Genomic DNA, 22,325 nt, shown 5'->3' on the forward strand with positions numbered 1-22,325 from the left:
GTCTCCTATCCTAAAAGCAGGTAGTTTAAAGGCAGCTGATGACAGGAAAAACAAAGGAAGGGGAGGGAAAAAGTGCAGTAGCTGTCTTAAACTAATAGCCAGTAGATCTAATACATAACTTCTCTGTTTCTAGGATGGGTTTTGCAGCTTGTCTTATGGGCACGGTAGGATGGATCACAACTTTTGTTAAAGGCAATGTACAAACTGAAATCAAGGGCTAATGAATGTAATAGTTGCTTACCTTACTACTGTACCTATTATTGATCTAAAGAGACCAGAAGAGAGGTAAATGAGGGGAAAATACTGTGTTAAATCAGTAAAACAACAACAAAAAACCCCACCCTGAACAAGCAAACAAAACCCTGAAAAAAACCCAGACAGAAAAAACGCCCCACCTTCTGCAACGAGGGAGAGAAGAAAGCTCACTTGTGAGTTAGAACATACACCTAGCACCAATTTGCAGCAGGTGGAAATAGGGAGAGGATAATGCTGTAGAAAATGCATCATACAGCTGAACATGTGCTGCAAGTAATGTGATTGGAGGAAGACAGAAATAAATGCTGTTTGAGGCACATCTCGCCAAAGAAGCGGCAGGCAGGTAAGGTGTTTTGTCGAGGTCATCACGGGGCACAAAGGACTCCTTTGCTGAGACATCGGCTGTGAGGGCAGTGGTCCACGCTTATGCTTTTCGTAACTGTATTTGCTTCCCTCTAGAAAGAGTTCGGTCTTGTGAGCCTTAAAGGAGGATTGTAAGGAAATAACCACTACTGGCTAAGCCGCATGAGCGATGCCAGCAGAAAATTCCTGACTATTTGATGAACGCGAGGAACCTCGCTTGGCAGATAACGTTGGCTGGGAAAGGAAGGGGGACGGGCTCTTCAGCGACAGCTTCCCCCGCCTCAGCTCTCGTTTCTTTTCGCGCCCGCTGGGCCGGTGCCCGCGGCCGGTCTCCGCAGCAGGGGCCGGGGGTGCCGCGCGCTGGCTCCCGCGGGAGGGCGGCGGGCCCCTCCCCGCCGGCGGCGCCCAGGGCCGCCCGGGCCGCTGCTCGCCCCGCCCCTGCCGCTCACGTGCGGTAGCGCCGTCAGGTGACTCGGGTCGTCTGACCGGAGCCATCCTACCTCGCTGCCGTCCCGAGCCAATCGGCGCCAGGGAGCTTGACGCCAGCCAATCCGCGGCAGGCTGTGGGGTGTCCGGTTGGGTTGGTCGAGCAGAAGGAGGGCCTGGGACGGGCGCTGGTGGCTGGAGGGCGGCGGGCTCGGGCGGACATGGCGCTGCAGTTCGGTGGGGCGGGCGCAGCGGGCACGGCTGAGGAGCCGGCGTTGGTGGGGGGTAGCTTCGGGGCTGCGGACTCGTTCCCCAAGGACTTCGGCTACGGGGAGGAGGAGGAGGAGGCGGAGCTGGAGGGAGGCCCGGGGCCCGGCGGGCCCGGCGGCGGCGCGGGCGGGCCCGGCGGCGGCGCGGGCGGGGCGGACTCCAAGCCGCGGATCCTGCTTATGGGGCTGCGGCGCAGCGGGAAGTCCTCCATCCAGAAGGTGAGGGGCAGCCGGCGGCTCAACGCCCCCGCCTGCCGCGCTGCCTCTCCGGCGCCGAGCTCTTTCTCATTTCTGTGGTGCTCTTTCGGCAATTTCCGCTTTTTAATGCGGGCGCGTGTGGCGAAGTTGAAGCGAAGGGAGGCTCCTGCTTAAGGATGCTTACTTCGCAGAACGGACTCCCCGAGAGAGGAAGGTTGTGTAGCATAGGTTGTAGCCTTTGTAGTTCTTCGCTTGAATGCTTCAGAAATGAAAAGTTAAGATACTGGTGTAAAATTTACCGTGAAGTGCTTTCTTACGGATGTGAAAGCACTGGGAGCGGTACAGGTGTGGTGTTTAGCTAGCGCTTCCGGTCAGAAGACGACTTGAGCTCTTGTTCTGCCTTTTGATCCTTTGAAAGAGACTTCTGCTTCTGTATGAGCAGAAAGACAGCCTCTGGTTTCTTTTAGTACGCTAGACCAAGCGAACGAGTCGCTGGTCGAAGAGGAAATAAAACAGTTTCGGTGCCTTAGGTTTGCTGGTAGCTTTGTGAAGTTGCTAGCTTTTCTTAATAAAAATAAGACAAAACCAACTATTTTTGTTTGCCACGTTGCTTAAGAGAAGTGTGGCGCTAAGAATGATCCTTGTTCCTCAGTGCAAGTTTTGCATTTGCAGTGCCTATTATGAAGTTTTTAGGTGATACTTTTATGGGAAGGTGTTACTAGTCAAATGCCTTGGTTCTCAAGCTCTAGACTTAGGGGCTTCACACTTACTTCAAATGCAAGTGTGGAATCCTTCGGATATTTCTGTAAAGGTTTTATGCAGAGAAGCCTTTTTTGGACATTGTGCCATAGGAGGTATGAATCTGCTTCTTTTAGCCAACTTATGCAGACTACTTGGCAATCCACAGGCTGTACTAGACCGATGGGTTCTAAACAGTAGTCTGAAGACTCCTATCTTTTGCTGTAGGCTTGCCTTTCTTTACACAAGGTTTGCAAAAGTTGCCATACCTGTTAGTGAGAATTTTTTTTCCATTGTGCTATTCTGAAATACAGTGGCAGACTGGGCTGTCATTGCTTTTCAGTCTTTCCAGTTATTCCCCATTATTTAGGCCTAATGCCCCCACTGTATGTGCAAATGCAGTGATTGTACTGAAAGTCTTTTTCTGTCTTTAGTCATGTGAATGGCACTCCTTGTAGACTCTCATTAGAGATCTTATTTTATTATCCGCAGCTGAAAAAAAGTGAACCCTAAAAGCTAGAGGGAAGCAGTTAACTCCAAATTGCAGCTAGATTTTAAGACTTTACAAGTCACTTTATAGATGTAGGTTTTGGACTTTTTTTTTTTTTTTTTTTTTTTTTTTTTTGTGATGACCAAGGTTGGTAGCATCAGTTCTCTGAGGACCCGTTCAAGTAGTTGTACAGGAAAGGAACAGTGTGATGTTGAGTATGCAATAAGAGGACACAGAATTTATCTTTTGCCGATCCGTTGCCTATCTGGCTCGGGAATTAGAAGCTGTGGTTCTGTTACCTAGGAGCTGATTGTGCTGCTGCCTGAGTGAACAAACTGTGGCAATAATTTGAGATACTCTTTGAGTATCAAGAAGTTTCAACAGCGTCCCTGCTCTTAGACCTGTCTAGTCCAAACATGGTCATAACCAGACCTGACCCTTCTGTCTGGGCACTAGTTGTTGATCGCCTTGCCAGAGAGTGGGGGTGTGCATGATGAACACTGTATTAGGAAAAGTATTGGCTTTGTGGGAATCTAGAAATTTGTGTGAAAAACATGAATTATTAAACCATTTGAGCCCTCTACTGAGAGCAATATTAACAGGAGGCCTCTCACAAAAGAAAGAAAAACGATGGTGCTGAGGAGGAACTCTTTTTTCCTTTGGACAACTGGATTTTCCATACTGGTATAACCTGTGCAAATTTTTGTGCAGACTTATGACTTGTGTAACTGGACTTACTGCACTGTCCTTATGTAATAGGAACCTGAAAAGAATTCAGAGTACCTGATTTTGGGGTTTTTGTGTGTGTGTGTGTGTGGTTTTTGTTTTGTTTTGGGTGTTTTTGTTGTGGTCACCACACTTGCTGCTCTGCCTTCACAAGATTACCATAAATGTATTACTGGGGGATGAATTTGTGCATGTGGTAGAACCTAAAGCAGCAGCTTGTTTGGAGCTGCTGTAAACCTTTCATTTACTCCCATTTTTCTTTAAAGGTGTTAAATGAACTGAATTGGGGGAGTAGGGAGTCAGAACCAGCTGTCTGTCATGTTTCTGTAGCAAGCTCTAATACTTAAAAAATCTTACAGCAAGATGTAATGTAGTGCTCCTAATAACTAGTGAATTTCTTTAAAAACTTTGTCTGTTTTGTTTTCCTTTCGCTGTACTTACCCTCTTCCTTTGTTACCCCACACTACCCAAATCTCTCCTCTGGAAAAAAAGACAGCTGCTACTTCTGAGACCATCTCATTCATTACAGCAGCTTAAGAAATCCATAAAATTAAAGCAAAGATTCTGGAAAGCATGAAATTGACAAAATGGTTGTATGTCTTATGCTGTTAGGGAATCCTTTGGAAGTCGCTTCTCATTGTTACCTGTGAAGCAGCTGTTCGCTTCCAGTTAGTAGATTCTCAACACCATCTTGCAATACCATACCTTTTCTCTCTCTTTTCAGGGACCTCCTTCCATCTGCCCGTGCAAATTCCTTTCTGGACATCAGGGCAATAGAAATAGTCTAATATTACCTCAAGAAAAAAAGGGGTTTACTATGACTGGAAAAAAAAAAAAAAGGAGTTTGAAAACCCATTCTGCATTTGGACTTATAGGTAAAGGTGCCTATTTTTATGTGCAGAATGATCCTGTGCTGCAGTGGGGAGACTGGTTGATTATAAAGGGCAAATTGCCTGCTTCAGCTGTACAGACTTCATTGAGGCATGCTTTTCGTGGTGGCTTGGGACAACTCCCAGTGCAGGGTTCTTCCCTTTGGGTTACTTGCACTGTGAAGATTCTTAGAAAAGTTCTGGCTCTGGTTGTTATTTCCCTTTTGAGGAAAAGGATGTAGATTTCTCAGATATAAACCAGTTATTCAGGTTTCCAGACAAAGTGTCAAAAAAAAAAAAAGGGAAACTAAAGTAGATTTGTTACTTTCTCAGCAACTTGCAATTCCTGCATTAGATATTCTTCTTGCAGTTTACAGGTGTTGCTACAATGTACTCGATAAAGTGTCTTGTGGTGACAGGTTATATTTGATCATAAGCTCTCTTAGTAGGGGTGTTATGGAAGTCATGTTTGTCACTTGATGTATAGGATTATTGTTTAGTGGTCTGGGATGTTTTTGTTTGCATGGATCAGGCCAACATTTCAGCTGGTAGTGAAATTCCAAATATGGCTGTTCTCTGATTTGTAAAATAAAAAAACACCAAAAACCAAGCACATGCTTCCCTGGGGAGTCCATTCAAAGTTTAAGGTAGTGGGAATGAGTATGTTGGACAAATTCAGCTCACAGATCCAAGGAAGGAAAAATTGAGACAGAAATTGTGAGTTTAAAGAAAAAAAAAAAATACAAGGGCAGTCCAAAAACACGGGGGTGGTTCAGAAACACTGCATCAGGAGTGCAGCTTAACTGCTGCAGTTCAAAAATAAAACCAAGTGCTGCTGTAAAGAAGTTATTGTAGAGATAAGATTGACATGTCAGGAAATAAAAAAAAAACAACCTGAAAACTGAGATTGTGGCAGGTCAGATGTGAATCGGATGTTCAGAGGGATAAAAAAAAACAAACTGAAAAAGCGTATTGCTAAGAGTGCTCAAGCTGACAGTGAAAAGTTCTTAAAATACAGTAAAAGCAGGAAGTCTGCCAGGAAGTTGATGAGACCGTTGGATGTTGAAGGTGTAAAAGGAACACTTGGGAATGATAAAAGCCATAGCAAGGAAACTCAGCAGATTCTTAGAATTTTACTAGCTTTGTCTGCTCTGCCTGTGTATGCCCAGTCAAAATTGCTTGGCATCAGTGTGAGCTGCATGCTTCCAATCGGATGCTCCCACAGCCTTTTTATTTGCTTTATCAAAGCTCTGTAAAGCAAGTAAGAGTAGGGGTAGATGCTAGGTGATAGAAATGGAATTTGATTAGAACTGTGTCTTGGTTCCCTTATTAGTGTAAAAAACAGATTGGGAACATCAATCTGATGTAACACACTGCTTTGGGAAGGAGGGGAAAGGGGGATGATGGCATTGCTTCTCAGAGACTCATCTGCATTAAACTGGATTCACTAATTCTATCCTGCTCCCTGTGGGAGACGCTGAGTTCCACAGAAGGAACATTGATTTCAGAATGCTTTAAAACTGTGCTGCAAACCCTGAGGAATTTTTAGTCCTTGCAATACAGCTGCTACATATATAGAACTGTTTTTACTTTTCCATACAAATGTCCTGCTGTTTAAAAACTCGTTTACATCGTGGCTTCCTCAAATGTTTGCCTTGAGGAACAATTTTTTTCCCGTGGTCTTAAAAATCTAGGCTGACATACTACTTTGAACCTCAGTAAAGAATCCATTAACTATACTGGGTGTGGAGTTGTTTGTCTTGCAGTTTTTCTGACAGAGATTGTTGCAGTAGGTCTCTTTAATGGATGACTTCTGTAACTGTGTGAAACATTAAAAAAAAAAAAAATTACCAAGTGCTATATAGGAAACATCTTTCTCTTTGCAGTTCTAGCATTTGACCACCTCATGTTTGTAGTGTTTGAGTTGCTTTAGTGCAACCTTCACTGTTGAAACTGACTGCTTTTGCTACAGGCTGGTTTGCTCTGGGGTTACATGCTAGTTCTGTTTGTTCAGGGAAGGGTTAAAGTCCCAGTGGGACTTTTTGAGTACTAGCAATGAGTATGTTTTTCATCACTGCAGCTAAACTGTTTACCAACTGGTATAGAAGCTTTCATGGTTTCCTTAGGGTACTTGAGAGGGTCAGCAAACATAATTCAGTTGTTAATAGATGGCAAACTACCTAGCTATCTGGGTCTCTAAAACTTGAGATGTTATTTTTGTACACTTTTATTGAAGTTTAGGAACAGTCTGATTATATTGTGTTGTAATGCTTGGCACCAGACTAAAAACAAAGTTTCCTTTAGGAATTTCTAAGAGTGGAAGGGAACAGTTCTTAAAAGCTTGCAGTTGCTTCATTAACACGGTGGCTTTATACCAGATCTGAATTGGCTAATATAGCAGAATTTGAAAATACTGTCAGATTTGCAACGAAGAAAGAGTAACTGGGATGTCTTTGTCTTTAGGCAGTAGAATTATTTAGACTTGTTAAAATGTTTAACTGTATTCAGTTCCTTGGTTCTGGTCGAGGGTAGGTTATTTCCTTAGCTGATGCAGGAAGCTGTCTATTTACCAGAAGGAAACTGTACACTTTAGAATGGATAAACCTATTTGTAAGATTCAAGTGGCAGAACGTTTACCAATCTCTTCTAATAAGATAAAGTCGAGACTATTATTTGTGTTCTTTTAACAGGTGGTGTTTCACAAAATGTCTCCCAATGAGACTCTATTCTTGGAAAGTACCAACAAGATCTACAAAGATGATATTTCCAACAGTTCATTTGTGAATTTCCAAATATGGGATTTTCCTGGACAGATGGACTTTTTTGATCCAACATTTGATTATGAGATGATCTTCAGAGGAACAGGTGCTCTAATATATGTTATTGATGCCCAGGTAAATACAAATCACTAAGAATCACAAGGAAGTTTTCTTTTTGCTTTGTGTGTGAGAGGAATGATCAAGAAGCTAATAATTTATATTTTTAGATAAGTTTGTAAAACATCTGTTATGTACAAAAGGACGCGTTGGCAATCTAACTTTTGGTGTATGGTTTTTAGTTTTGTGAATTGACTGGAACACATGCTCCTGGTGGAGAAAGTGGAAAGGGGCGAGTACTCTTACCTGAGAACTTACCTTTTCTATAATAATAGTGAGAATCTGCTGTGCTTAGATGGTCTAAATTATTCCTTCACTCTGCTGTTGACTGCTACAGAATTCATTTAATAACAGCACACTTCTGACCTCAGTTTCAAGTACTGGTACTATTGGGTATCTGGTAGCTTCTAATAAATTTAGGAATTGCACCATGGGAGATTACTTGGTCATTAGGACTGTATTGGAGATCGCTGCCGCCTTTTGCTGGAGTTGAAGTGTAACCTGCCTTTTGCTCTGAAGCCTAGTTTTGTGTAGCTGAGCCTTGTATGGCTAATGCAACTTAATTTACATAACAGAATCTAAGCGACTTGGATTTCTGACGCTCCAAGGTATTCTCTTCTCCCATACTTCTGTTTAGTTACAGAAGTGAAGTGAAGTTCTTGCACTGAAATATTTTGTCCTTGTGCAGAACAGAATAGTTATCAGAGATAAAGCATTGTCATTCATTCCTGCCAAAACTGATTTACAGGATGACTACATGGAAGCTTTAACAAGACTCCACATTACAGTTTCAAAAGCCTACAAGGTCAACCCAGAAATGAACTTTGAAGTTTTTATTCATAAAGTTGATGGTTTATCGGATGACCATAAAATAGAAACTCAGAGGGATATTCATCAGAGGGCTAATGATGACCTTACGGATGCTGGTCTTGAAAAACTTCACCTTAGGTGAGTTAAAGATTCTGGCATATGTAATTCTACTGTTGCTGATACACATACAGACTAATGGGTTTTAGATGTAATAGTGGATGGACCGGAGCAAGGCCTTGAATTTCTTAATACTGCACAAACTCTTGTTATAAAACACACCGCTGAATTTATGGCCAAGCCTCAGCTGTTAGGCTGAGTAAAATAAGGCAGGCTGCTGTACTGGATTTCAATCAACAGATTTATTCATAAACTTGCTGATAATTCAAGGTCCTTTTGCATACTTTTCATCCAGCATAGCAGGCCAAATTTGTACACGTGGCCTGGAGGGACAGGATAAGGAGAGGGGAAGCTGCCTGCCTTCTAGTCCTGGCTAGCACTGACTTTTCAGTGTGATTGTTTTAAAAGCTTAGTCTCTTACTTGGTATTTGGCTCGCTTTTAAGGTGTCTTCTACTGACACCTTTAAAATGAGCTATCTTTTCTCTGTTTTTACTGCTATTTTGATTCTTGTGGAGCCTTTAAGTATTGCCAGTGTCTCTCGGTGTAAGTGTGAACAAAGTGGAAGGCCAGGAATGAGACTTGAAGAAATCTGGTCAAGTATTTAATGCCTTTGTGATCAGCATTCTGTCGGCTAAGTGTGTTGTGAAAGCATGTTCAAATTTTCCTCTCTGTTCTCCCACCTCTCTGGATGGAGGAAGTCTGTTTTGTGTTTATTCCAGACACTCAGAAATTAGGTTCTTGGTGTAGTGGCCAGGTATAATTGTGATAAAGGCATCCCAGCTAAATCATCAGGGCTGAATGTTAGAAAACATAGCTTTACTATTTCTATTGCAATTCTGAATTACTCTTGAATCTTTGTTCTTTTTTTATTCCTTTTCCCTCCCTCCTCATCTCAGCTTTTATTTGACCAGTATCTATGACCATTCAATATTTGAAGCCTTCAGTAAAGTGGTACAGAAGCTCATTCCGCAACTGCCAACGCTGGAAAATCTACTAAATATCTTTATATCAGTAAGTGTTAATCTAACAGAACTTTGAGTGAAATTCGCGGAATGGTAAAGCAAGTCCTTCTGCTAAGGAATGCTGGCTAGATCTGCCCTTGGGAGATTCAGGTGGCACTCCTGTTGGTGTATTCTGCTGGCCTGGTTGTCTGCATTAGAAGCTTTTTACCACAGCTAAATTGTACTGGTGTGTGCTTTGTGTGGGTTTCTCTAAATACTGACAAAGCATAGTTTGGCTGGTTATAACTGTTGATATGGAAGTTTTCTGCCAGCATGATATACTGATTAGTCTGCTAAGGCACTTAGTCTAATGTAGCTGTACTGGCAAGAGACTTTTTTAATAATATAAACTTGGCCTTGAACTAAACTGTCTATTTCATGTGGCCTGTGAGACTTTTGCCCTTACTCTTCCAGAGTTTGCATTTCTTACAGAATTTGTGACATAGAAATTTGCTGCTATGTACTTGAAATCAGATAAAATGTCACCCTAGAGACAAGGCTGAAGTAGCCTGTCTCATTAAAGTTATGTCTGTGAGGCTGTTGCAGGCATGTGGACAACATGAAAAAAGCCAGTTGCGATTGAGAGGAGCTGTGTGGGTCAGATGTGTCGCCCCATGCTACTGTATAATGCTTGTTTGCTGTGTTAGTAGAGGACTGTCTGTAATAACCTGGCCCAGTGGATGAAGGGCATGTTAATGGTCACCCTGCTTAGTGCCATGAGGCTATGGAACGTGGCCCTGATGCCAAAAGGATCATCTGGATGTCCTCAGGACACTGCCTTGGGTATTCAGACTAGCTAGGAAAAAGTGATAAGGAATGCTTCCGGTGCCTAAATAGAAATTTAGCTTTGCCAGAAATCCATAGTGAATACGTGGTAACTTGCTTAACAGAAGAAGGCTTCTGAACTTAGTATGAGCACGTGCACTTTGACAAAGTGCTGTGTTACAAATGGGATGGTACAATTGGCTTGGTGCTTTTCCATACCCATAACTGCCATAATGTGATAGTCTTCACGGAGTCGTAAGTTTAGAAGCTGACTTTATTTGCTCTGCATGTTAAACTACACGGCAACTGCCACACACAGAAACTGAACTGCCAAGATACTACACAAGCATAAAATGTAAGTGTCAGCATACTAGTATGAAGTAACTTGTCTCTGAGCCTGGTCCATCAGGTGGATGTGAATGTGTGGCTCTTCTGGAGTTAATAGAACCACAGAAGAGGAAAACTGCTGAATTTGGGTTCTGGAAGCATAGTAAAATGTAACCTTAATTATGATCTGGTAAATAATAAACTGAAAAGAATTCTGAGTCCTCAGCTTTATTTTTGTCAACTAGAAGGTGATGTTGATATGTACTATGGCAACAAAGGTATTGTATTTATAAACTATATGCTCTAAATCTTGATTCTGTCTTAAGCCTCTAAATTGGTTATGTTTAAACCATTTCCTGCTATTAAGAATGTGAAAGTATATGAATTCTACTTGAGATTTAAAAAATGTAGTTATTTTAAAAATTCATCCAAATTCTTTCTCTTTCTGAAGAATTCAGGCATTGAAAAAGCTTTTCTCTTCGATGTAGTCAGCAAAATCTACATCGCAACAGACAGTTCCCCTGTGGACATGCAGTCATATGAGTTGTGCTGTGACATGATTGATGTAGTGATAGATGTTTCCTGTATATATGGGTAAGTGATGAATGCTCTTAGGAAAAAAGTCCTTAAAAGTTGTAGAATAGGTTGCAAACTGTGCAAGTGGTGCTGGCTTTGTCATCCAGCCAGATGCTATCAATTGGCCTGTAGAGCACATTGGTTCTGTAAGTAATTAGAATATAAAGCCAAATGATTTGGCAGCTGGATTGAGCATTTGTACTCTGTTTCCCGCCACTCATGGCCTTAGCCATCTGACACTTGTAAAAGTCAGGTGTTTCCTGTAAAATATGAATACTGCTGTGTCTCTTTTGGCATGGTGGGTGCAAGTATGTTAATACCTGCAAATAACTGGGGTCCGTAGCATGCCATAGCTCTTAAGTGTAACTTGCAGTCACATTGCTTTGAGACTTGCCGCTATCTGAGCAGAATAGCTTTTGCGAGATCAACTTGGCTCTTGCTCACTTTCTCTGAGGGATGCATATACCTCTTGTTTCTCAAAATTTACGGCTGAATTATACTTCACAACGGATTTTTGAAGCAGCTCTGGAGGAGTGGTAACTTATTTTAGAACTTTGGTTGTAGCCTGGAAAATACAGTGCTGCCAAGAAATACTGCAATGTTTAATGGTCTGTCTGCTGACGGGTCAACCCAGGGTTGTGTAACCGTTTTGGTTTTTTGGTTTTTGTTTGGTTTTTTTTTCAGGAGTAGCTTGCGATACATCTTTTGCTTCTACAGTAATTTAACTAACACTAAAAACTTGCAGATAGAAAGCAGCATCCTAATCTTTTCTTGTAAATGCGGGCTGGTTTAGCTTAAGACCAAAAAGTCTCCTGCTCCCTGTTGCACTCGCACACCCTGGCCTCACTAAGGAAGCCTTTGTATTAATTTACCTAAAGTAGTTTTGCTGAGGTGTCACTCCATTGATGTTTCTGCATAGAAGTCCTGCATTAGAATCTTCAAACCAATCACCTGATACCTTACTGTGGCACTGTAAACTCAGTTAGACAGTGAGTAGCAGTGACTCTTTGGTTTGAAGGTAAACTATGCTGTAACTAATGTACTACAATACCTCCATTAAGAATGCTCAGATGTAAGCTGAAAACGGTATCGACTGAACAGCTATAGCTCTTAGTTTGATACCAAAAGAATGCATGCTGACAGCTTGCTCTTAACTGCTCATCTAAGATAGACAGTATCTAGTGAAGTCCTCTACTCTGTTTAGGTCTAGCTTTCCTGAGAAACTTAAGGTGTGATAATGGTCTTACAATAGTATTAAGCCTGCATTGCAGGTTCTTTGCTTGCTCACTGTTCAGTATGAGTGATACTCTTCTAAGTGCATTTAACAGGTATTTGTCTTGAAGTTACATATGCAAGCCTACTAGATTATGTCTTGGGTTAACTCCTTCTTTCTTAGGTTAAAGGAAGATGGCACTGGAAGTGCTTATGATAAAGAGTCAATGGCAATTATCAAGCTCAATAACACAACGGTCCTGTACCTAAAGGAAGTAACAAAGTTTTTGGCATTAGTTTGCATTCTTAGAGAAGAGAGTTTTGAGCGCAAAGGTAAGGACTTCCCTCCACCCCCACCCCCCAATGAACAGCTTTTATCTAATGTTTTTTATCAACTATATTTTCGTGTAACTAAATTTGTTTAATTTCTTCTGGGAGGAATTTTCTACTTTCCCAGAGATAGCTATAAAGAGGTCTTATTTTTATTCTTGTGAATCATCGCTTTAACTGCTGTCCTCCTGCTGAAATGACTTGTGTAGTTGTGGCCTGTGTCACTACCATCTGCTATAGTGGAATCAGTAGAATGGAGTAATGCTTATTACGTTCTGCTTGACAGCTCCTGTATTGTGAATAGCCATATTCTCTATCACGTGTTGAACTGATGAAATTTTTTTTTAACATATGACTGAAGAAATCAACAGTGGTAGGCTAGTACAGCATGTGGTAGGAACTTAGAACGAAGTATTTAATACATTGCAGGTCTAACCAGCTATATAGTTGCTTGGACCTGTAGGAGATGATGGTATGAATGGTCTTGCATGTGTTACGGGGTAGAAATGACAGCGTAGGCCCTAATTTCAAAGTATTTGACTTAAATGGTGACAGTACCTACCTTGGCATTTTAGAAAGAGAAAAAGCAGATGTGTTCTTTTAATAACTGTACCGTATTTGATCTCAAAGTTTTTCTCACCGCAGTTAGGATATATATCAATGACATAAGGGGCAAGATAACATTCAAGTGATGGTTGTGCTGTATGAGCATGTTTTTGGGGGGTAGAGTCTTGTGTTGTCCCCTCACCTGCTGTTTAATTACGAATACACACCTTGCATTCCAAATGAGTACCTTTTTTTCTAAAAACTGAGACAGTCTAAATAAATACTGGCATCAATAAAACTTTAAGTATTCTGAATCCAAATTCATACTAAAATAAGTAGCAAAATAGCTGTTGGGTAAATGAAAAGCTGTATATTGATTGAGAAGCTCTGTTGATTACATAAATATGCCAAGCTGAGCACAGCTTTTCCTCTCCCCTCCCTCTCCTTCTTGGCAGGTCTGATAGACTACAATTTTCATTGCTTCCGCAAAGCCATTCATGAAGTCTTTGAAGTAGGTGTTGCCTCCCACAGAATCTGCAACCATCAATCAAGCACCTCAAATATGAAAGCAGTGACTCACAATGGCACACCTAGGAATGCAGTCTAGAGGAAAACTAAAGACGTTGGATAGACTTGTCAGCTCTTCACTCCAAAGTTTTGTGGAACAAGAGAAGAGTAGTCTGAAAGCCTGAAGTATGTTTCACAGGAGAAGAGTGGCACTAACTGTGGAACAGCAGCTTGTAACTCATGTTGGACAACTGAAACTACTGTAAAAATACTTTGAGGCCAGTGGAGTTAGAAATGCTGGTTTGAAACCAGGTTTATTGCAAGTGCAGTGGTTTTTCAGTTAGGAATCCTATTTTAACAGTCTGTCTCTGACTGATTGCCCGGTCAAAGCTTACAAATGATTGAGTTGAGTTTAGTGTGAAACACTCGAATAGTCACCTGCTCAACTTTTTTTTTTGTTGTTTCTTTTTTTTTTTTCATTAATCTGTAGAATATCCTCTTTTGCTTAAGTTTATCCTTTTGTCACACACAAAAAAAAGGTGGTGTTATTATTTAGGCTTGTGAAACTCAGGCTTTTTGTTTGGTGAGGCTGGTCTCACAAATCATTCCATAAAGCAGTTCTTGCTCTCGTCGGTATTCTCAGAGTATTCTTGTGAATTCTGTACTTGTTAAGTGGATGCAAGGTAGAGCTCTGTTCTAGTGATTCTATGTTTGGAGAGCTGACCTGGAGCTTCATTTTAAGAGATCATGATACTTTGCTTTCAGACCACACTTCTTGGTATGCCCCCTTTGATGGAAGGGAAGTATTGAAACCAGAAATAAACTACCTGCTCTCTTTTGCAAAAACATGGATGTCATAAATCTGTGTGATTAATCCTATTCACAAAACAACTGCATGGCTAACTAAACTGAAATGTCTGCCACCTGTTGGAATAAAGCAACCACTTTCAGCTATTCCCAAGCGAAGAAATGACAAAGTTACTGGCTTTTGATGGTGAATCTGTCTCTACCCTCTGACTGATAATCAAGCCAATTCCTAGAAAAATGTCTTAGGGTGTTATCCTTGCACGGCAATTATATATCAGTGTGCTACAACCTACTAATAATACCGGACATTGAAAGTGCGTTGATTCTGTACTGTGGCAAACACTTTCTTGTTTGTTGCCATGCAATCTGAATAGAATAGTGGTTTTTTTCTGATTTTGTGAATGCTGGCTTTCATACTATGGGAAGTATATCTGAATTGTTTTAATCTAATTTATTGGTATTGGTATTATTACTGCAGACGTCATACTGTACATCAGCCTTGCTATGCAGTAAGCTCAGCTGCTGGCCCGTAAAGATCTTGCCTCTTTTTACCTGTCCCTATGTGCATATAGGTGTTGCGAAGCCACTGGACCAACTGACTATACAAGTGCCCCTATAAAAGTTTCTGCAAGAAGATCTGGAACTGTAAGCGATCTCTGCAACCAATGTATTTATGTGGTCAGAAATAACCACGGGATTGCTTCTGTGCTTTTAGAATGGATTTTCATTGAACTATGTAAAAATGAATATTCATGCATTAACATTAGGGTGTATGCACATACTGTGTAAATGTTTTTCTTTTGTTCTAAAGATGTTGTATGATACTAAATACATAAAGGATCTGCTCCAAAAGTTACCACGGTCAGCACGAGACTTGGGAATTCAAGTGCTCTAGTTCAGTTCTCTTAATAGCGGTTGTAGTTCTGAACCTAGGCTGAGCCCCTCTTTGGTAATGGAACTGCAGGGTTTTTTTAAGGAAGTGCTGCAAGCTTGTAAGATTGGGTTTTGTAGCTTGCAAGCTTTATCACAGTGTTCTAGTACTCAAGGTGAGAGGAAAAGTAATTGGCAAGATCACAGGAAGGAAGAAATCATTCCCATTTGTGCAGTGAGTTTTCCATGTTCTAAGTACACATGTATGTTCCTCTCTTTGTCTTTGCTCTCTACATGATGTAATAAAATGAAAAATGGTCAAACTGTAACACTATTGTTTCTGTGAGAGGGTGAGACAGTTCAACAAAAGTCTATAAAGGCCTTATAAGGTTAAGCAAATTTTAAAAAGCCATGTTATCTTCACAGTATTTTTTAAAGAAGTTAAATACCACCTTCCCATGTGAAATTTTAAAAATTTCAGTTGGCCTTAGCTTTCCTCTCCATTAAAAGCTGACTCCAAACTGAATACTCAGTTTTCAGGAGGTGACTCTAGACTTTAAAGGCATATAAATGATGAAGTGACTTGTTATTTTCTTTTGATTAATGGTGAGCCTTAGGCTGCGTTCTGAAATTCTGCCTTCTGGTGTGCATGTTGTGGTGGGTTTTTGTTGGTGTTTTTTTTGTTTTGGTTTGTTTTTTTTTGTCAGCATTACCTTACTCTTGAATGATTGCATTTACTAAAGGTTAATGGTAGCATCTCAAAACAGAATACTGATTATTTTCACTACTACCTGCACAATATTAGCTTTAAAAGTTAAATTTGTCTCTAGTAAGGAGCATGATATTTCTTCAGTTTACTGTCTTAACGGCCTTCCTAAATTGATTCATGTTAAGTGAGATGCTGCTATTCAGGTAGCATGTTCCTTAACCTGTTGCTGCTTTAGCAAGGCAGCTTTTGGTTTCTGCTGAAATCTTTATGCTGCCAGGGAGGGAGGGAGGGGAAAGGATGGGAATTACACTTTTTCTCCCTTGTGTAGGGACCTATCTCCCCTTCCTGTACTGACCTGCTGCAGGGAGAGATCCTATTAGAGATAAGGGAAGGCAGTATCACAGTCTCTCCATAAAAGGACTGAAACTGTAAAGACGACCATCAACTAGTGCTTCACCTTTCTGCCTTTTTTTTCCCCTCTGAACCTGTAGTGGTACAGCTGCTCTGCAGTCTTTTTCACAAACAACGGAGGATGTGCGCTTTGAAGGAGAAAAAAGGTGCAGATGCAGGAGGGCATAGGGGGAAAAGGTGACAAGCCTGCAGGGAGAAGGAATAAAATCTCTTTCTGTTGAAGGCTAAGGCAATCCCTTGCAAAATACATGTCAGAGCTTCGAGGTGTCTGGCACCAGACTAATGGTTGCTAATCACTGGCTAGGTTTCCGATTGACAATCGTGCCAGCTGTAGCACAGGAGAGGGAAGGAAGGAAAGGCCCGGCCTGGGAAGAGGGGGCAGGGTAATAAAAGGTGGTGTCTATCTGCGGTCCTGAAGGTTTACATCTGCCTATCGTGCGGCTGGAGGAGCGAGCGGTCTTCCCTCCCTTCCTCTCAGACCTCCCCGAAAGTCATGCGTGACTGAATCACCCACTCCGTATCTGACGGACAGCAGCTGTAAGCATGGGGCTACACGGAACGGGGTCTTACCTTCAGGCAGCGGGAAGGGAAGCGCGGGAGAGCTCCTGTCGCCTGGCGGCCTGCGGCGAGCGGCCCTCCTCCCTCCGAGGCACCTAGTCCCCGCGCTGAGAGAAGAGTCGCTGCGGCGCCGACGGCGGGTGCTGCCAGAGGCCCCGCGCGGGAGCCCAGCCGGGCCGGGGTCCCGCTGGCTGCCCCAGGCAGCAGGGGGCGCCCAAATGGCGCGAAGGCAGCTGTCGCTCAGCTTCGGGCGGAGCGGGCGCTTTCCCGCCCGCTTCCGTTGTTTTCCGCGGCGGGCGGGCGGCCTGGCGGGCCTTTCCTCGCCTGAGGGGAGCCTCGCTGCCGCAGCGGCCGTCGGCCGGATCGCTGCGTGTCGACGCCTGGCGCGGATCAGCGCGCGCCGAGTGGCCGAAGGCGGTCAGCGTTCCGTCCGGCCCTCCCAGTACGGGAGGTGACAGGCTTTGGAGCCGCCGGTCATTCTGAGTACGTACCGCCTGACACCTGCGTGCGTGTGTGGTTCTTTTCTCATTGACGAAAGATTCTGTGTTCCCTTTCGTGTGGAAGAGCGGGGTTTTTTTTCGCTTTGAGTACCAACTCGCGGTAGATGGCAGTCTCGTAACGTGTCTGCGAGATTTAAAAAAAACAAAAGTTGCCTTTCCCAAAGCCATCTTCTTCACTTCATGTCTCAGGTAGGTCTTACTTGGGACGGACATACATCCTCGTGCTGCTGCACACCAGGACGAGTTCAGAGGTGTTTGTAGTTTTTCCTTGAAGGCTGGCTTAACTTTTTAGAAAAGAGCAGCTGAGGAAAAACTGTCTTTAAACTTTTCTGTTTTGTCAAATGCTGTTGCTGGATCCCAGGTAAAGCATTTTCTTTTATTTTTTTCTTACTTGACGTTTCCACTGGCTCCTGCTACTGTGTATGTGGCCATCTTCTCCCTTCCTTTCCTTTTCGCATTATGCTTTGCCTTCCCAGCACTGGTTTCTACCTGGAGAGTTGGAAATGGGTAGCAGGAGAGAAGTATCCTTTAAAAAGGAGTTCTAGAGGTGCCTTTTCTGAATGCTGGAGTGTTTTTTGAGTCAACTTACATTTGGTAAAATTCTCTTATGTTGTCTGGATAAATAGGATTTTGTCCTCCTGTTGGTTCGTTCAAGCGCAGAGTAAATGTTTTTTGCCCAAGATCCATCACGTTAGATTTTTTCCTCTGTGTTGTGAACAGAGTATTTTTTCATGTCTAGAACTATTACTATGTTTCCTTATTTCCAATATGACTATTCACCTCGGTTTTGCAACTATGTGTATCCTTTTTAACTTCAGCATTTGTTCTCACCATGTGTGTGTAAATGGACCATCAAAGCGGAGGTACAGAGATGACAGAGCCAAGCTACTCTTGATAGTGGCTGATGGTATGATAAGGGAGAGTGACATCAAGTTGCAGTATCAGATTAGATACTAAGGAAAAAAGTCTTCGCTGAGAAGGTGATGCAAGTACTTGGAACAGGTTACCCAGAGAGTTATGGGTCTCCATCCTCTGATGTTTTCAACCTTCAGCTAGAAAAAGCTAGGGCTGACCTGATCTAGCGCTGGCGATGGCTTTGAGGGGGCGGTTGGACATGAGGACGTTCAGGGGCTCTGTACATCCAACAGCTCTGTGATGCTGCAGAATACTGGACATGATGACGTTCGGGGGCTCTGTACATCCAGCAGCTCTGTGATGCTGCAAAATATTTCTAACTGCTAGCTGAAGAGCATAAGCAACAGATGAAACATTTTCTAATTTGCAGTATATATGAGGTTCAGAATACAATGTCACTGAAGAGAGATCGGTGGTAGGACCACCAGGCATAGATGTGTGGTCTGTAGCGTGAAATGTGTTTAAAAATAGTGAGAAAAATGTTTTTTTCTCTCTGTAAGCGGTTTGGTATTATTCTCTGAGGGAATGTGAGGTATGTAAGCAAAATGCCTGATTACCATTAAGAATAAAGCTTCATATTCGTGTAAACGTGTATATAATGTTTTTAAATTGAAGGCAAAATAAGGTGTATATCTCTGTTTTAACTGACTTCGTAGTTTTAGAGGTTAGATTGTCTAATTTTACTGGGAACCAAGCAAATCTGCTAAGCTTATCTTACCATATGGCTATATTAGCTCCATTTTTGCCTGGATCTAAGAATCACTTGCCATTCTTCACAGCTCCTGAGCTTCAAAGCTCTATGTTGCTGCCCAGTTTGGTCTTAATGTGTAAACAGGTATCCCTTAAGCATGAGAAGGAAAGAAATGTCAATTTCTTTGTTTTTAATTAACCCGAGCTTGTTTTCTGGGTATGGTCTGAAATCCATGTACAGACGGTGCTAGTAGGTGTCTGTGTATCTCCAGGTGGACAGCTTTATTAATGGCACCATTATAAAAATGCAGACCTTGTAAAACTAGGAAGGTGAGCCATATCACAGAGAAGATTGCATAGTCTCGGTATGATTTTGTTTAAATTTGTAAGTTTTTTCCAATTTTAGTTGGGAGGTAGATTGGTTTTTTGAGTATAAGAGTTTTTTTTAAGTACAAGCATTTTTGTGGTTCTAAATAGAAGTCAAAGTTGCTACTTTGCAATTTGGATATTTTCCGCCTTTGCACTCAGCTCTGATATTTGTTTTGAAAACTGTAATTTTTCTGGGCATAAGCAGCTAATGTTTTGTTTCTGTGATTCACCTTCCAGATGGTTGTGTTTGGGGTGAAATATTAGTTAAAGAATTTATAACAATATAATATATTCAGCATGAAAAGAAATGTCACTGAAACAGCAAATAAGATGTGCTTTTGAAAAATTCAAGTTTCATTATTTCACAGAGGAATAGATCAATATTCCATCATTTAACAGTTGAGTTTAAAAACCTGCTGTGAAGTGAAACAAGGTATCTTATATTGGATGTAAGCTACTTTGATGTTAATTCCCTGGTTTTGTGTCACTTAAGGGCAAATAAGCCTTCCAGCTCCAGTCATGACTCATTATGTCATTATGTTAGGCACTTACTGTACATCCACAGCTATGCAATTCATATATATCAAAAAGTGCAACATCATTTTTAGCTACTTTGTTACGCTACTAATTTCTTGGTTTCTTAAAAAAAATTCTTTTGTAGCTTCAAGCAGAGTAGCATAGTTTGAGTCTTTAACATTGATTGGGTCCTGCCTGGGAACGGTTTTCATGGTATTTGAGAAATGTAAATAAAGGTACTACTGTTTTATTTTTCATTGTTGCTGGGACAGCATTGATCCCAGAAAGAAGATCTGAGCTGTATCAAATGAAAAAAGCCCAAACACCCAAACCCCCACAACCAAAACCCTAAATATTTAGTGATAATACAAATTGCAAAGCACTTCCTTCACTTTAATGAACAAATATCCACAACACCTCAGTCCTTTGCATGGCATGAATATTGACTGTTTACTGGGCTAAAGACTTCTGTGCATCATTTAGAAAACATTTCCCTCTGGATACTCTTGAACACATGCCATCATGATCGGTTCCTAGGTCCAGGTATTAGGGGAGGACTTCCATGTGTCATGACAGCATTCCAAACTGTGTGTGCCTGGATTGGGATTACTTCTGCAGTTATTGAATTACTTGTGTAGCCTTTTGTAGTTATTTTTCACTTGTCTTCAGTGTTAACTGAGCACAGCTGAGGATCTTAACTTGTCCCTCCTCCCCACTCCCACTGTAAAAGTTCTATGGAATGGAGGAGAAAACAGATGGGGAGGAAAAGAATCTGAAATATAGTCTATCTGGTGTATGTTTCTTCAGAACTGAACTACACAGAAAGTATTGAGTGCTTGCTGTTTGACGCTGTTAGCCATGCCCTTTAAACAAATGCTATTTCTATTTATAGAACTTGTCACCGAAACAATAGACCATTTAAAATTTGATAATGTAATTAATGCTGACAATTTCCCAGTATTGTCCCAGGTGACAAATAGATTGCTCATTATTCCCAGTCTGTACATACACAGAATGATTGAGTAACATACTAAACAATCAAAAGCAATTACTGAGTAGGATACTTCAAGTCGACTAGGAAAAGTAGCATAGTCACTAGGCTTGTGCCACAGCAGCCTTTCTCTGTAATCACGGTTGGTGCAAGTACAGAAAGACTTGGCTTTAAAACAATTTGCTCAGCAGCCTCAGAACCTGGTTACTGTCTTACAGTTACTAATTGTATATCATTTCTTCATCCAGTCTAAGAGGTATCCTGAAAATGCGTTCACATGGGCTCTGGGATGACAAATTTGATTTGAGTAAATAAGCAGCAGACTCTTTAAAACAGACCTTTGTTCTGGGTTGTAGTTGAAAATACAACACATACATACAGCAACAACAAAACCCACCAAAATACAATAAAATACAAAATGTGACACTGGGTCTTCAAAAGTTCCAGCTTGGATTATAACAGTACCGACTGTATGCGAATACATTTTCTGTCTTTTTTTGTTGCCATTTACTTAGCTAAGACACTTTTACAACATAAACACAAAATTCTATAGAAGTACATTCACAGCTAGCATTAATAAATCAGTCCAAGCTAAGCCAGACCAAATATGTAAAGGTTTTTGTAGTTTGTTACAGAGAAAATAGGTTCAGAGCTGATTAAACCTCCTAAAGGCTGGTTTGCTGCTTTCTCTCTTTTGCTGGTGGTCATGTTCTTCAGATTACTGAGGCTGCAGTCAGTGAGTGCTACTGGATAGTTAATTGTTACAAAATTAGGCTTGCTAATTAGGTTTGTGAGCAACTAATTTGTCCTTGGTAGCAGGGAGTACGACCACATTTGCTAGCCTTGTGGACTTGATGAAGGAGATGAAGGACAAAAGACTGTCCTGGCTGCCCTCTTCCTTTCTGTCCTTTATTTGTGTGTTATGTTAGAAGATTCTAACTTCCCTTCCTCCTTTTTTACCTTAGATAATGTCACTTTTTTCAGCAATCAGCTAGGTAATTCAGAACTAATTACCCTGATTTACCTCTCAGACACCTGGTGAGGCCAAGTGAAGAAAAGCAGCTGGGACCATTCAGGAGGTAAAGGACCAATTAAAATAAATCTGTGTTTAAACAGCAGGTTAGGAAAATGCTGGAGGCACAGCGGAGGCCTTTGAAGAGTGAGGTATTTGCAAGATCCAGACTAAAGAATCTGAATTGTGACTTTTCTGAAGCTGTTTTCTTTTCATGGCAAAATAAACAATATTCCAAGTTCAGGAACAGAGCTCAGCTTCAGGAGATAAACTTTTTTTTTTACGTAGACCTAGAACTCATGCAGCCTTTTTAATAGGGTTTTCATATTTAGTTCTAGCAAGTACAAATACCTGAAGTTACACACTTCACTTTCATAACGGAATTGTCTGGAGGTGAATTAACTCTTCTTTTGAAGTGTGTTGCAATCCTAAGGTAGGACTTAATTTGATTAAAAAGTGGCAAATTTGTAAATTAGGCAGCTGACGTGTGGAAACAGACTCCACAATCAGTGAGATTGTAAAGTAGGTATGTTCATTCAGCACTGGGCAGCACGGGGGGTAGTCCCACCAAAGTT

General features: G+C 41.6%; 1 protein-coding gene across 1 annotated transcript; it reads left to right on the forward strand.

Moving 5' to 3' along the window:
* Window positions 1-1,224: 1,224 nt before the first annotated feature.
* RRAGC (Ras related GTP binding C) lies at window positions 1,225-15,408 on the forward strand. Its single transcript, XM_069802811.1, has 7 exons — window positions 1,225-1,532; window positions 7,025-7,228; window positions 7,959-8,158; window positions 9,035-9,149; window positions 10,683-10,825; window positions 12,204-12,352; window positions 13,351-15,408. The coding sequence occupies exons 1-7, from the start codon at window positions 1,266-1,268 to the stop codon at window positions 13,500-13,502; spliced, it is 1,230 nt and encodes a 409-aa protein (XP_069658912.1). The 5' UTR covers window positions 1,225-1,265; the 3' UTR covers window positions 13,503-15,408.
* Window positions 15,409-22,325: the final 6,917 nt, after the last annotated feature.

Source organism: Haliaeetus albicilla, chromosome 16 (genome assembly GCF_947461875.1).
Source record: "Haliaeetus albicilla chromosome 16, bHalAlb1.1, whole genome shotgun sequence".
In the NCBI taxonomy this organism is placed as follows: Eukaryota; Metazoa; Chordata; class Aves; order Accipitriformes; family Accipitridae; genus Haliaeetus; species Haliaeetus albicilla.

What these genes read in the sequence shown, in the direction of transcription:
- RRAGC (XM_069802811.1), top strand. Translation starts at nt 1,266, where the DNA reads ATGGCGCTGCAGTTCGGTGGGGCGGGCGCAGCGGGCACGGCTGAGGAG. An exon ending in TACTAAATATCTTTATATCA is followed by an intron (nt 9,150 to 10,682) that starts GTAAGTGTTAAT and finishes CTCTTTCTGAAG; the next exon opens with AATTCAGGCATTGAAAAAGC. An exon ending in GATGTTTCCTGTATATATGG is followed by an intron (nt 10,826 to 12,203) that starts GTAAGTGATGAA and finishes CTTCTTTCTTAG; the next exon opens with GTTAAAGGAAGATGGCACTG.